We start from the raw sequence: 16,709 nt of genomic DNA, 5'->3' as shown, positions 1-16,709 counted from the left end.
AACCTCAGTTGAAAACAGTTGTGGAGAACCTTGGCTCTCCGTGGTTTTTTTGACCACAACTCCCATTGATTATGCTGTCTGAGGCTGATGGGAACTGTAGGCCAAAAACATATGGAGGGTAATTATGAACCACATCCATTCTAAAGGTACTTGCAGTCCTGTGATTTCCACTACCTGTATCATGATTTGATTCTAATCCATTTATGTTATAGGTCAACTCTTCCTTAATGCACCAATGCCTAAATCCTATTGTTTCTCCTAACTATAGAGGAGACCCATTAAATCAACAAGATTTGCCTTTCTGCTGACTTACCATACAACAGTTAATTAAATGGGTCTATACTCTAGTTGGAACTAATCCATAGGATTCCAGCCCAACTCTTCCCATTTTTGTTAACAAAGGTCCAAACCATACTGGACCTTTACCTGTCTTTACCTGTCCTAATGCTTTACCTGTCCTCACTCAATACTAGGGAATTCTGGGAACTGTAGTTTTATGAGACATTTAGCCTTCTCTGTCAGACAGCTCTGGTGCCACAAGAAACTACAATTCCCATGATTCTCTAGCCTTGAGCCAGGGTGGTTAAAACAGTCTCAAACAGGATTATTTCTGCAGTGTGGTTTGAGCCTAAGGTAACAACAAGAGGAAACCATGGGGTATAGTTGCTTGAGTAGCTAGAGTATTAAATATTAGCTGACAAATCTTTTGTAATAATTAGCTATTAAACTGACACGTGGAGTGATTTTCATATCTCATATATAAATTCACATAGAGTGAACATTTCTCATATCTGCGGGTTTGGTTTGGGGCTCCCCACAGATGGGAAAATACATGGGAGTGCAAACCCATATTAATCAATGGGGGCGATAGGCGCATGCCTGTGAGCATACTCCACCATTGGCCGATATGGGGTGAGCGATATAATGTGCCAATAGGACAGGCTCACTGTACTATCTGTTGTCAAATCCATGTTCTGTTGAATATAGAAGGAGTTTTATTAACTATCATAAATAAATCTCCAACTTGCTATAGCAACTATTGCAACTAGCAATAGCAACTAGCAATATTTGTAGTAGATTTTAGAAAATGTCTTCATATTTCTGTGTATGTTTTTCTTTCTTTCCTATCTCCACATAAAATATTTCTCACCTCTAGTTATAAACAGTTTGAAAATTGTTTTAGGAATGAGGAAGTATGTTGTAAATGTTACCACCCTGAATTGCAGATTTAAAAAAATTTTTTTTTAGAGTTTGCTTCAAGACATTAAAGTAGATGTGTCTTCAGAACTGCAAAAGTATTTCTCAACCTCACCTGTCACATCCTCAGATGGAAATGGCTGGATGCATACCTTCCAACATTTCACAGTTGAAAACTGGGACACTTGTGGCCAAGATGGCAAAATTTATTAATGAGGAAGAACACACAAGCCAGAACAGGCAGAAGCATTTGCTTTTGCCTGAATTTACTGGAAAGGGCATCTTTCTTTCTTCTCCTCCCTGCTGATTTAACTGAGTGAAAACTACTTTTGGACTTTGAACTCAGTATGCAGGAACTGAAGTAATCTGAGGACAAAGGGGAAAGTGGGGGAGAGAGAAAGAAAAACTGGGACATTTTAAAAGCAACTGAAAAAACAGGAGGAGAGAGGCTTAATTGGGGCTGTCCCTGCCAAATTGGGACAGTTAAAACGTATGTGGGTGCCAAGCATGGTACCAGGCTCACCAGAAGGAATTTGACTAGTTTTTCCTTTTGGGCCTTCATCACACTGTGTGCCATAACAAAGAGAGGAAAGTGCACTGAACTCTATGCAGTGAGGGCATCTCAGGCTAGTTGTCCACCATAATTCCATGTGGCATTGTGCATGCTTTAGGCAAAATGACTTGGCGGTGCTGCTAGCCTTCTACCTCCCTTCACCCTTGGGTTAGGGCTCAAAGCCATATTATTTCCCTTAACATTTGTTAATATCTTTGAGGTTTGGATACTTTAAGTAGAAAGCATTCCTTTTTTCCCATTTTCAAAGGATTGGTTGTTACTCAGGGTTGAAAAGAAGTGCCAGAAGTAATGCAGGAATCCTTTTAGATTGCTAAATAGAAGCAGTGACCCATTAGAGTTAGTGTGGACAATTAATCCATCAGTAGTTACTTTGCACAGTTTGGAAAACTTCTCTTTTGGATTGCAACTCCTAGAATCCACCAGCGAATGTTGCTGGTCATTGGCTATGAAAGAAAGGAAAAGAAAAGATATATCTGAATTCTGCTGTTTTGCCAGTGCATTCTTTGCATAGCTTTCCAGAAAAGCTGTAATCTGGCTTGCTACAATGAACACATTGTTCAAAATTAGAGGGGAAAGTGTATATTACATGCTAGTGCATATCCTCTAACTCAGGAGTGGACAAAGTGCAGCTAGCAGGCCACATGCAGAACTCCGAGGTTGTTTTTGTTGCCACCAGGGGGTCAAATTTTTGCCCCCAAAGGTTTTGCCACATTTCCTCCCTGGGCCATTTAAGGTCCAAGAGAGACCTTTTTCTAAAACAGGAAGTGATTTCCAGTCATTTCCTGTCAGTGATGTAGACTTGAGTCAATTGACTCAGTGTTGACTCTGATTCAAGTTATTTCAGTTACTTGACTTGGACTTGTCTCAGCAGTAAATGATGTGCTGCAGCTGACTTGACTAGAGATTGGTACACTTTTAGCAATATAGCTGGATCATGGGGCTATCAGGGTCCTCACAATTTGCACTAGAGTAATAAGGTGGGGGGACTTCATCATGTCCCTACCTGTTAATTTCCCACTAAAACTCTTTTCCCAGCTTGTGTCCTCTCTATGTAAGTGTGCCAGAGAATCAGGCTTCTAGAATTTGCAGAGGCAAAATGGCAGAGGCAAGAGTTTGCAGGGGGAAAGCTGCAGGAGGGAAAGGATTAAGAACCGCCCTTCAATATGTTTCCGTGAAAAGCAATCTTCTCCTTAAATGTATTTGCCTATTAGAAGCAATTGTAGGGTTTTTCCAGCACTGCTGTATAATACGTTGTTCCACCTTTTGTATTTAATTTTGGCATAGCTTGAGTGGCTATTAGTAACATAAGTTTGATTATAAAACTGGGAACATGTGGTATACCTTTATTTATTTATTTATTTATTTATTTTAAAATTATACATGCTGCCCTTTGCTTCCTTTTACATAAGGTCACAGAATTTCAGCAAAATTCAGTAACAGAATCAAACAATGAGCAGTGAAGCAATAAAGAACAGCTGTGTGAGCTATTTAAAACAAATCATAGGCTTGTAATTCTTTCTCAGATTGACCTACCTCATAGGACTTTCATGATGATAAAGTGAGGAGTAGGAAAACTATGCACACTTCCTTGAGCCCATTGTAGGAAAAGCAGGACATAACTAATAAATTTATTCAATTATGACTAGAACAGCAGCAGCAATATTTCATGCATTGGGGAAAAAGAGGGGGTGGGGTTCTTTGGCGCCTAAATGATAGCTGTATAGATGCCAGATGAGGAAAGGAGTCCACAAGCAATATACCGCAGCTGGAAAAGAAAGCCTTTTCTCTGGCCTATCTCATTTGCAAGAGGAACCCACTGGAAGGTTGATATACTGAAATCATTGCTTAGACATTTTAAAGACTATGCATCCCGGAAGTGTAGAGCCAGCATGGTGTAATGGTTTGAGTGTTGGAGACCAAGGTTCAGTTCACCCACTGGGTGACCTTGGGCAAGTCATGCTCTCTCAGCTTTGGGAAGGCAATGGCAAACCTCCTTTGAACAAATCTTGCCAAGAAAACCCCATGAGAGGGTCACCTTAGGGTCAGCATAAGTCAGAAACGACTTGAAGGCACACAGCAACAGCAACAAACCCTGGAGATGTCCAAGTCAGTAGCTCTCCTGGACTTCAGTGTGTTTAACCATGTAGAGTAGGCTTCAAAGTGTATGGGATAACTGTTCAGCACCTGAAACTGTATTGGGGAAAAACTTGGTCTTTTCTTGGGGCAACAACATAGGCTCAGTATCATGTGATGGGAGAAGCTTTGTCCATGCTGAATGAATTATGGCTTCCATGCCTGTGGAATAACCCTATTTTGAGAATAGAATTCAGCCTCTTGGATAGCGCCTTTAAACTTTGGACTGAAGTTAAAGCATGGATTCACCACCGCAGTGATGTAGAACTGCTCTGCTGCCATTGCACTCTCCTTGCCCTGCAAAGAAGCCTCTCTCATCAGATACCTCAGCACTGGCATCTCGCTAGCAAAGGGGTGGTGGGAATATGGGGTGCAGTGATTAGAATCTCGCATAAAATCAAGTTGACTGAAGGAATGGAAAGTTACATTATTAGAATTTTTCATGTATAGCCCCTCCCTCCTGATGGGACATCTACTGTAGATCTCTGCTGGGATACTGAGGATGGGCTAGGCTGGCGGCCACAGTTTGCTCCCCCAGCTTACACAGCAGGTGAATTTATTAGAACTGGCAAAAGTTACACCCTGGGAGTTGGATTTTACATAATGCATTCAGTGGATTCTCGTCTTGGCCCCCTGCTGTTTCTCTTTGGATGTTTGTTTGCAGCCTGAAGCTCAGTTCTCAGAGCTCCCCTCTTTCAATTGGCAGAATTTAATTTCTGCTGCCATCCATCTTCGGTGTGAATGTTAATTGTTCATATTGTTAATACAGAGTTGTTAACTGGTCCCCTTTGTGCACAGGGATGAGGCAGTGGAAACCAGAACTTCAGACCCATCACCCTCATAAGTACTTCTTGTGTTGTAAATTAGATTTGACAGGTCCACTGTGTCACAAGAGCTGGACTTCAGAAATCCTCTCTGCATGGCTTTGGGGAATAGAAAAGGAAAGGTGTATATATGTGTGCAGAGAGGAAGGAGGGTGTTAATCCATGCAGCTAGTCTGCAGTCTTCTGAAATAACAAGAAAGGACAGAAGTATAGTAAATAGCATACAGTGTTTATTTCCCTAGCTGCACAGGACAGAAATGCATACTGCCCAATTTAGCAAATGCAAGATACCTTAGAGTGTGGTGTGATAAATGGGGGATGGGCGATGTGAGATGTGACATTCGTGCTGTTGCTACAGCAGTGTGGGTTTTTTTGCTTATTCCCTTCCTTTCTAGTTCTTCCCTCTCTTCTCTTCAAGCATCTTCTCACAGCAATATCCATGGTACATAACAGACTCAATCTGTCCAAGTTGCATACTGATTTTCCACCTCGTGTCGAATCAACAACTCATAGTATTTGTTCATCTCTTTCTCTCTCATGCGCTGACCCTTCCTCTATAATCTTCAAACCATTTGGCATGAATGAAACTACATCTCTCAGGGAATGCTGGGGGGGGGGGGAGTTTGTGATCGAGTGCTAATTTGAACTGATTGGCCTCCACATGGTCTGAATCACAAAACAACAGAGTTTTAAGTGGTATGTTCAGTTCAGCCCTCCTGTGTCACTTAGTTTTACCTTTTCTCTCTTCATTTCATGCTTGATTCTTGCTGTTCTGCTGAAATGTCCATTTCATTTCCTGATCAGCAGTATTTACCCTTTTTATCCACACTTGATTACTCTTTCATATGGCCTATATGACCCTGCAGGATCACATTTGCTGATACGTATATGTTGAATATTCACTATTCAAGTAGAGCAAGAGTGGGGAATGTGTAGCCCTACAGAATTTGTTGGATTGCATTTCTCATCAGCCTTAGCTGGCATCATCAGTAGGGAAGGATGCTAGGAGCTGCTATCAAACAGCATCTGGAGAGTCCCATATTCCCTATAGTTGGTAGTTTTAAGAATTTTTTCCAAGTTCAGTAATGGCCTAAATATTATCAACTTTCTTTGCATTGGGGTTCAGCTCTTTTAGTTTGGGTGAAGAGAAGAAGACTGCCCTTTCCTAACTGCATGTATGTCCTTTTTCTCCTGCAAGCTTTTCCTGCAACATGAAGAAGCTTATTTTTATTCTCAGAGTGTAAAGAATGGTAAGAAGTTATAAGTGAGAGGTTTCTTTAAAAGAAAACATATCTTGAGAAGTTGGCATTAGCCATGCACACACCAAGAGTTTACACAGTCCATAAACTGTCATACATGTAACTTGCTGTCAAATAATCATATTCTTTGGACAAATGAACTCATGAAGATTGTGAGGATTTCAGAAAAATAAAGATAGTGGAAATAACAGATTTAAACAGGCCTAGAAAAAGATTCTAAAATGCAAAGATATGCAACTGAGCACAACAGTTAGAATCATACAAGCCACTATTCTCTATTATCGTGTATGGACATGAGAGATGGATAGTTAAGAAACAAGATAAAAAGAAAATCAGTTCATTTGAGATATGGTGCTGGAAAAGAGTGCTAAGGATGCCATGGACAGCCCAAAAGAACAAATTAATGGGTCCTAGAGCAGATCAAGCCAGAAATCTCCCTGGAAGCCAAGAAGACAAAACTTAGGCTGTCATGCTTCGGACACATCATGAAAAGGCATGACTCACTGGAAAAAACAATAATGCTAGGAAAGGTGGGGGAAGTAGAAAGAGAGGAAAGCCGCATGCTAGATGGATGGACTCTATTAAGGAGGTCATGGGCATGAATGTACAGGAACTAAGCAGAATAATGGAGGACAGGAGGTCTTAGAAATGTGTCATCCACAGAATCATCATGGGTTGAGATTGACTCAAGGGCAGTTAACAACAATAATAACAAATGTTATTTGTGTGTAGAATAAAATATGAGAGTTGTGGCTATTGATACTCAGTCTATTGTCATAGGTAAGTGCTCTCATAATGCTAACTGCTTCTGAATTGGTCTTACTATTGCTCCTCCTACTACTGTGATGCTGATCATCATTATCTTTATTTATACTTCACCTTTTCCCCTAAACCAGGACTCGAGGCAGATTAAACCAAATACTAATATATTTAAAACATTCAAAAGTTACATATACAGTATAATCATACAAACATAGTTATATACAGTATTTAACTTTTGCCATAGTTGTATGTTCTTTTAATACTACAATCTTGGATGTCCATCAATTTTCTGGTAGTGTGCAGGATCTGAGAGTGAATATTGTGCTGAGATGTATGATAGATCCAAGGCTAATATAGAAAAATCCAAAAATGACCTCAAATAGATTATATGCTACATTAGGAATATCCTATATGCCTCATTTTACCCCAGACATTGGATACTGAATTCTAAATGTCCTGATTTAATTTGTAAGAAGGCATCTGTGGCTGTTTATTCCTGCTTGTTTTTCAGTTCTGTCTCTGATATCCTCCCTTATCTGTTGAGGCAAGTAAGCAAATCTTCAGAGAGAAATGGGTGCTGAGTATTAAAAAAATTGCAAAATGAATAACTAAAATCAGCTATGTTGCATCAGGAGATGCTGTTTCCAGTGTCTGAGAGAGATAAAATGGAAACCCTTCTGGGGACACTGTTGTAGATACCTAGCATTTTGTTCAATTCAAAGCAGGAAATATTTTGTAGCATAGAATGTCCCCCCAGAGAGATCAGCTGATGCTAGTTTTGTGTTTGAAACTTTCTCTAGAATCTAGAGGTAACAAAATTGATTCACTAATCCTTCCAGGTTCCAAAGCTAACCATGATGTTTATCACACTATACTCTTATAGTGCTACTATTCCACTCTGACTGCTCTAGCTGCCTCCTGTTGCATTCTGGGATTTGCAGTTTTAAGGAGGGGTATTTAGAATTCTCAGGCAGAGTTCTCTGCCTGAGAATTCTAAATACCCCTCCTTAAAACTGCCAATACCAGAATGCAACAGGAGGCAGCTAGAGCAGTCAAAGTGGAATAGTAGCACTATAAGAGTATAGTGTGATAAACACCCTTGTTTTCCATGCAAAATCTCCTCTGAAACATGCCCCCCCCAACAAATTTTATCCAAGCAGGAGAATATGGAGGAATAAAGGGTACTTCTCAGTTGGTGAGAAGCTATTTGCTCCTCAGATCAAGCAATATCTATGGAGGAATAAAGGGTACTTCTCAGTTGGTGAGAAGCTATTTGCTCCTCAGATCAAGCAGTATCTATTTGGAATATCTCACTAGGGACCTCTCTTGCTTTCCCTGAGTGATATTTTTCACTTGGTCAATGGCATGATGTATATATGAATATAAAATTGTTCTCTCCTCCCGCCCCACCACCTCTTAAAGAAATTCACTACAGTCTATTTTCACTGAATATCTAGAAAGATAGTCCAGTTTATTTACATGTTTTGTTTTGTTTTTTGTCCTGCATGTCTTCTATTCAGGGGATGTCAGCATGAGGAACACACATAGATACACACCTGAAAATCTATCTCAAGATAAAGTCTCAATGACTCAAGCTAACTTACATTTTATACACTTGAGCGGAAACACATAGTAGCTTGAGGTGAACACATGAAGCTGTCTTGGCTACACAAATGAGACGAACTATTTTTATTAAACCTGCAGGGAAAATAAAATAGGTGCCAATTTATGGGCCTTGTTGGATTGTAACTCCCATAAGCCCTAGCAAACATAGTCATTGCTGAGGGTCGATGAGATTTTCAGGCCAGGAACAAGATCCATGTAGTTTGGATGCATATAGCTTTGGGCCTCTTTCAATATTTGTGAAAGATAAATACAATCTATTGCAGATATGTTCAGTGAACTGATGTGTACTGAGCCAGCAGTCTGGCCACAGTAGGCTCTGTCTATTATTTATGCAAGTTCATATGAAGGCTATGTAAACATCTCTACTATCTATCTATCTATCTATCTATCTATCTATCTATCTATCATCTGTTACCTTGTCTTTCTCCTGTTGGGCGGCCCAACACTAATTATAACACAGATTAAAACAAAATCCAGCTAATAAAGCCAATTATAACATGGAAAAAATCATACAAAAATTAGCAGTAAATTAAAAACAGTTCTATAGAATTTAAAACCAAAAAAGATAAGAAAAAGTAGAGCGCCTTTCCTTTTTAAGAAGCCCCATCTTTAACAACCAGGTGATGTTAAAAAACATGATTAAGGCCCTGTACAGACCGCCCTGAATACAGAGTTGGGGCTTAATGTCCAGATGATGCACACCTTGACTCCGCCCCAGGGCACCATGATGTCACATGCAGCTCCTCGAATGCTGCATCCATACGACACAGCTCCAAAAGAATGTCACATAGGTGTGCCGCCACAGCTATGGCACCCTTTTGGGGGTGCAAAAAGCAGCCATGTTTTGCTGCTCCTTTTTGAATCCTTGAAAGGCCAGATCGGGGCATGAGGTTGCCAGAGAGCTCCTCTAGTGCCTCACCAAACTACAAAATCTAGGATTCCATAGAATGAAATCATGGCAACTAGAGTGGAATAATAGCACTATAATGGTGTACAATGGGACCTTGGTATCTGCAGCGGGTGCATTCTGGAACCCCCCCTCCCCCGTAGATACCGAAAACAGTGAGACCTCAAGTCCTGTTGTCCCCAATGGCAGCATGTGCTCTCAGCCACGGCACCATTAGAAACAACGGGACTTCAGGATGACAGGTGCTTACCTGAAGTCCCAATGTCCTTAATGGTGGTACAGATGTGTGCACGCACTACCATTGGGGACAACAGGGGCTGTCTCTAATGGCGACATGGCCACATGCATGCACCAGCACTGGGAACAATCGGGGCTTGCCGCCTGCAGATGCTTAAATCAGTGGAAGGCGAGCCCACGAATAATGAGGCTCCACCATAGTATGAATGGGCTCCAGGTCTTATAGATGGTTATGTAAATGGTCTGGTATAGAGTTGCATGTTTTCCAGTCCTCTGGGAAGATGGGGATTGTCCTTTTCACCCCAGGTGGAGAGAAGAATGGTAACCATTCTAGTGAGGGATGCTTCACTGATGAAGTGATTCAAATCAGCTGCAAAGGTAGTGATAATTACAGCAATTTCCAAGACATCATTGGCAGAAGACTGCTAAAGATTGGCATGTTCAGCAGCCACCATCTTAAAACATCAGTGGAAAAATGCAATGTTGAAAGTGGTGTGTATGGGGGTGGTAGGCAGAGGAGTGGGGGCGCGAGCACTCTTCTGAATGACTAGGAAATGTCTGCCCTTTTACGCAAGCTCCATCTGGCCTGTCCTTCAGCTCTCCCACAGATTTATGCAGTCTGTTGTGTCTTGCTTCAGTCTGCACCTCTGTCCTGCACAGAAATAAAATGTGCTGGTCTGTGCAATGAACCATTCCCTTTGAAACCCACCCCCAATGACTTTTCTCTCTTTCTCATTAAATGTTAGGAATAAGCCAGCCGGAGGTGGACTCATCTCCAGCAGGGATTCAATCTCTCCTTTCTATTAGCGCAGGGTCCTTTCCAGAAGCATGTCTTCTGTCAAGCTGTTTGTGCTGGCTATATATATATATATATATATATATATATATATATAGAGAGAGAGAGAGAGAGAGAGAGAGAAGCTTTGTTGTTGTTGTTTTTTTTTTTTAATTCTCCCTTTCTTGAATCCCTCTATCCCTTGGAAACTTGCACAGAAAAACAAGAGGTCGCAAATCAGTTCTTTACACTTGAGGGATGGAGTAATAACAGGTGGCAAGACCAGAGGCAGGAAGAGCCTGGGATTCTGGTTGCCATGGAAACATGTCAGACCTGCGGAGCGATGAGCTCTGCCAGCGGTAGGGGGGAAGGATGCTCTGTGCCACTTCCCCTATGGGTTCTGCTTGTATGTCAGCCATCCCTCCAAGGGATGAAGGCTGGGAAGAGGTGGAAATGGCAGAGCCAAACGCCAAACACAGACTGGAGCTGGAGAGATGAGGGCTCATGGGTGGAGGGCAGAAAAGCTCTTGGCTTCAGCCTCCAACAAAGGAGTTTTCATTCCCTTCATCACAAAATACAGGGGTTGCTTGCTTACCGCCCTTTCTGCATTTTGGCCTGAAGTGCCAGCATGAAAAAACAACCAAACAAAAAACACCTGTATTTATTTCCCCATAAACAAAAATACTGAACAAATCAATTGCAATAACATCCAAAATCCACAAAACAGTGAACAAAGGGAGCTACCAGCTTTGATCTTTCACTTAGTCTCAAAGGTGCTGCAAGATCATTTTGCATACTGATTTTTCCAGACTAACATGGCCAGGGCTTTGAATTCTGCCACAAAACAGTGATGCCTGAATACACACTGCATGCTTTCGAAGTGCCACTGGCTTCTTCATCAGGCAAAGGTGTTAAAAATCATACAGGAGAATTTTTCCCCTTAAAAAATGGTGATGTTAGTCACAGACCTACATTTTGTCAACGTGTTGGTGTGTTGTTCTGTGGTGGGATATCTATGCTAGCAGACCCTTCCTTCTGGCCATGTGGCATTGGGAACAAAGCATTCCAAAGTCCAGGAGATAAAATTTGAATTCTGTTAGCAATACAAAAAGGTATTTCTTCTGAGATGCAAGATGTCTCCATCCTTTGTGAGGTCACAACCCCCTTTGTTAGGCAGAGAACATTGAATCTCTCAAGAGAAGCCTCCATGCTTTTGCATTAGGGATCTTGTATGCTGTTCTGGTAAAACATGCCAAAGGTGGTTCCAATTTAAAAATGAATAAATACATAAATGGGATCTCATGGTGACCATTCAATACAGTGTTGTCCTTAATAGTTTAATAGCACTTGGAATATTTGAAGAGCTTTACCATTTTTGTTTTTATTTGCAAGCCAGAATGTACCATTTCTTCCTCCCATGCATGGTAAAACATTTTCAGATCTTGGCTGAGAATGGGCAATATTTTCCAGAGCCATATTGTAAAATTTTATTTTGGGGTCAAAATAATCTTGGTTTCAATCAGCAGCAAATATCAGTGTTTGTCTCTGAGTATTTTATGTTCACCTAGAGATTCAGCTACAAAGCTGGCATTAGTATTAAGGGCGGAAAAGGATGTGGTGGCAGAAAGAAGGATCTAGGGGACAAGTTCTGTTTTATATATGTGAGCTATTGGGGCAAACACCTCACTGCAAAACCAGGATAAAGCTTGCTTGTTTATTGAGCAGTTCCAGTTGGCAGAAGAGGGATTCTTCAGGAACTGAACACAAATCTCTGTTCCCATTTAGCAGCATAAAAAATAGGCTGACTGAGTGTAAGATTAGTGTAAAGTGATATTGGGGCGGAACTTTATACCACATGGGCAGCTCAGTGTTCATTGTTGGTATGGAAAATCTGCTGTTGGGAGCAGAAAAAAGGGAAAGTAGGAAGAAAATGTTTTTTTTCCCCCCTTCAGGTTCTCACCTTTCACTGCAAACAACATTCCTGGTGTCTCTGGCTTTTATCAAATTGTGTCATAGTCTTAGAATGCAGAGACATTGCTGTGTTAGTGTGGAATAGCTACAGGAACCCTCTGTCAGTATGCAAAGGGATCTTCTAGCCCTTTTGAGACTAAACTGAGTGAAAGAGGTTGTAGCATAGGCTTGACTCTACTTCCTCAAATGCATTCTGTCATAGTCTTAGGAGATTTTCAGATGGGCAAAAATGATGGGAGCATAGCGGGATGCTCCCGTCAGTTTCGTGCAATTGCCCAGAGATTATCAGACAACGTCATGAGATGTCGCTATAATCCGGTCCTTATTCTGTAAATAAAGAGGAGTTTTCCAGCCAGTTTTCATTCAAGGGAGATGAAGTTTCCCATGAATGAAAAGCGGCTGGAAAACTCCTCTTTATTCACACGATAATGATGGGATTATTGCAACGTCATACAATGTTGTTTGATAATCTCCGAACGACTGAGTGAAACTAACAGGAGCAGTCAGCATTCCACTATACTTCTATCACTTTTGCTTGTCTGAAAACCTCCCATGTGTAATTTTATTGTGTTGGCAGCTGCAGATTTTTCAGAGTTAGGGCAAATGTGGCATCCAGTTCAGCATTTATTGTACAAATGCTTTTGCAAAGCAGTCACACAAATTCTGCACAGCTGCTTGTGAAATTGGCTGCATAATTTCTTGCTATACTACTCTACTCAAATGCTTGTGGAAAGGTGTTATCCAGGTGTAGGAATCATCTGGACTTCCAGATGTTGTCAGACTGCAGTTCTCAACAGTCCTAGCTGGCATAGTCAGTACTAAGGAATGCTGGGAGTCTCACAATATCTGGAAGACCACACAATTCTCAGTCCTTGTTTAATCTAGTGCACCTTTGGTAGATAGTAGTGGATGGAGGCCTTTACACTTTTGAGCGACGATATGAAGTGCATTGTAGAAACACTGGGGATGGAGATGTGTGAAAGGAGGAAGGGATATAGAAGAACCCTATGCGTACACAGTTATTATTCATACTGTATAAACAACTGCTGGAGAGACATGACCAAGAGGCATGTGCCACACTGCAATGGAGCTAGCAGGTATATGGAAGCACAGAAGGCATTTATATGAATGCCTTTGAAGTATGCTTAGGAATGCAGTCAAATTGCTTTAGTGTCAAAGAAAACTATACGTGTTCAGGAATTATAAAGCTGAATCATGTTGTTTTTAATGTTCTTTAAATGAAGTATTGGCATCTTCTGAAGAGGTGCTAGCTATTTATTTATTTATTTATTTATTTATTTCTCAGAAGATGCCAACCACAAATGCTGGCAAAATGTCAGGAATAAACTCTTCCAGAACATGGCCACATAGCCCAAAAACCCCACCCCCCATTTGTTTATTTATCGGGCTTGCAATTTAAGTTAAAACAAAAATATAACCAAAATAATATACATTGCAAAAGTTTTAAACCATTAAATAAATAATCAGATTAAAATGCTAAATTCAAAATGTTAAAAAGACATTCAAAACATAATAGAAGTTTGGTTATTCTAGATTAAAGTGGTTCAGATAGGTTGATGTTAACTTTATTTATTTGTTTGTTTATTTCATATATATGTTGCCTTTCTCCCAGAGTGGGACCTAAGGCAGCTTCCAGAAATATAAATAAAAAACATTTACAATAAAACTGAAAAACAAGTAAAATCACCCCATAAAACACATTAAAATCATTTTAAAGACAACCCAAAGTTTAAAAGATAAAATCTCTCCTGTTAAAAAAAGCCCACCTACATTAAAAGCATGCTTAAACAGAAATGCTTTTGCCTACCAGCAGAAGGAAAGCAGGGAAGGGGTCAAGCCTAGCCTCCTGTGGAAGGGAATTCCAGAGGATGGGAGCAGCCGTCAAGAAGGCTTTCTCTTGTGTCCACACCAAGCAAGTCTGTGATGGTGGCAGAAATAAGAGAAAGCCTTTCCCTGAAGATCTTAGAGCTCTAGCAGGTTCATATGGGGAGATACGATCTTTCAGATAGTCTGGATAGTTAAAGCACATAAATGAGTTTAGATGACATGTAAAGAAAATGAGGTATTGTTTTATAAAGTTTTCAGCATGTGGCATTCAGATATTTTAGGTTTCATATCCCAGAGGCTCCATAGAGCATAGCCCATGGTCAGGGATTCTAAGAGTTGAAGAACAAAATATCCAGAAGGTCAAATGTTGAGAACAACTAGCTTAGTTAATCTGTCTGTCCTTAAAACCATTTTAGACATTGTTTGATTTTCACTGACTCTTGTTTCTCATGATCTGTGTCTGAAATGAAAATATATTGAGTTCAAATTGAGCTAGTTGAACTTAGACCTCATTGAAATCAGTGGGGCAAGGTAGACATGAGTGGAATGGAACCTAAATTAATCGAACCTTTCAGCGTACCTAAATTCAGCTAACCCAGAACCATTTAACTCTAGTCAGGAACAGAGCAGGAGAGGCATAATTTACACAAATGCACACACTCTCTGTGCATTTAACTTGGGTTACGTGCAGATTGTTGAAAAGCCCTTGTCTCCCTGTATCAACCTGCCCAAGTCTTACCTTCTTCTGGGGATGGCTTTCTCGCCATCCTACCATCTGCCTAGGTTAAGAGAGTCCCTTCTCAGTGGCTGCTGCTCGGCTAGGTCATTCCCTCCAAAGTAAGGTTTGAATCCTACCCTCTCTGATGTTTTTGAGCAGAGGCAAAAACCTTTGTATTAAAAAGGACTTCATCCTTAACTGATCAAGGTAGGAGGACATGCAATTAAGTGTGCTTTTTAAAATATATAATTCAAGTGTGTTTGTTTTTAGGTTAATGTCTTAAAAGTAGTTTTAAATCAATTTGTGGTTTAATTTTTAAAAAACCTTTGTAGTTCATTTTGTTTTAGCTGTTCCATTTTAAATTTCTGTTGTAAGCCACTTTGAGTACCATTTAGAGAAAAACAGATATAAAACTCACTTTAATTCTTATTATTCTTGGGAGCCTCTTTTGCAAGAGCAATGCTCAAGTTCATTTAGAGTACATAATGAAAAGTACATATCTCTTGATTTAAGTATGTACATTTTATTTTATTTTATTGTCTGCAGCCCAGAAAGGACCAGATGGGGCCATCATTTCCAATAACTACTGTGATTTCTGTCTTGGTGGATCTAATATGAACAAAAAAAGTGGACGGCCAGAGGAACTTGTCTCATGTTCAGACTGTGGGCGCTCTGGTAGGTGATTCCATATTGCAATATTCTGTGAGCTCTCTTTTCCCATGCATATGGAGTGTGGATTGCTTGTTTTGCTTTGTATGATTGGGATTGGTTAGACAAGTGCATTCCTACAAATTTTTGAATGTACATTATGGGCGAATACTAAAACATATCATTAGAAAATGAAAATCACATGTAACAGCAGATATGTTTTGATTTGAGCACAGAGAGTACTAAGGGAGAATTTTTGTCTTCACATTCAGTAATTCCAAATATAATTCTAAATGTTCTACTGAGATTTTTGCAACTTGGATGATAGGTATTTCCATTGGTTACATCTAATTTATAGTCTGCTATAAATGCCCTCTGCCCATATCTGATTGTGAATGTGTACATGCACACATATGCACAGAACAACAACAACAACAACAACAACCGAGGCAAACCATTTATCTGCTGGGAGTATGTTCTAGTCCAGAAAGGCACAGGATACAATAAATTGGTTTTATTTTAAAGTGTCACAAAGATTCTCCATTATTTTTGCTGCAACAGGCTGTTCATCTCTAGATAGAAAGCTAAGGTTAGCCACAGTTACTTCTATTATCCACAAGTACCATCTCTAACAAGACACATTTTATATGATAATTTGAGAAAAAAGTGTTGATGTTCTTTTTTACAGTTTTTCCTGTTTACCAACTAACTTCTGAACATGCTACCAAAGTCTGATATCAGGATTAGGCTTCTTAACTATAGAATCTACTATTAGTGGCATGCAACTCATTTTTAATATGAGCTGCCGTACAGCATTTTTTTTAAAAAAAGGACACATCTCATCTGGCACTCATGATAGTGTTGGGATTTTCAGCGCCTCTTCCTCTGTCCTGTAGACCACTCCAGTATTAGAAACACATTCTGGTTTTGTGGTCAGGGATTGCTCAGGTTGACAGGTGCAACTAGGAAGGGATATTGCACTGCTCTTTACACTGGACTCCACTCTTGTGCAAGTGGAACTCCTGTGCTGGATAGAGACCACACATCCCAGCAAATGGAACCTTTTTGCAAAGCAGCTTTCAGTCTCTGAGGTTCCACACAGCATTGTGGGTGCAATCACTTAAACCTGGTGGCACAACAATCTTGATTGTCACATAAACCTTAGACATTTTGCACATAGAAGAAATTTCCTTTATAAACATAACAAGCAATGCTCATATCTTGATTATT

At 40.2% G+C, this 16,709-nt stretch overlaps 1 protein-coding gene across 4 annotated transcripts in view; it reads left to right on the top strand.

The window, feature by feature from the left end:
- DPF3 (double PHD fingers 3) overlaps nt 1-16,709 on the top strand; it is a 275,329-nt gene that overhangs the window by 206,388 nt on the left and 52,232 nt on the right. For all 4 annotated transcript variants that reach the window (XR_016280963.1, XM_089521811.1, XM_089521810.1 and 1 more), the window contains exon 8: nt 15,378-15,506. Coding sequence is in view for 3 of the 4 variants with exons in the window: in XM_089521811.1 (XP_089377937.1) it covers nt 15,378-15,506 (129 nt within the window). In the remaining variant the exon portion in view is untranslated. The remainder of the gene's footprint in view (nt 1-15,377; nt 15,507-16,709) is intronic.

Source organism: Sceloporus occidentalis, unplaced genomic scaffold (genome assembly GCF_023333645.1).
Source record: "Sceloporus occidentalis isolate IW3139 unplaced genomic scaffold, rSceOcc1.0.p SCAF_4, whole genome shotgun sequence".
NCBI classification, from domain to species: Eukaryota; Metazoa; Chordata; class Lepidosauria; order Squamata; family Phrynosomatidae; genus Sceloporus; species Sceloporus occidentalis.
Note: the sequence above shows the minus strand (reverse complement) of the source record. Positions and strands in the feature narration are given on the sequence as shown.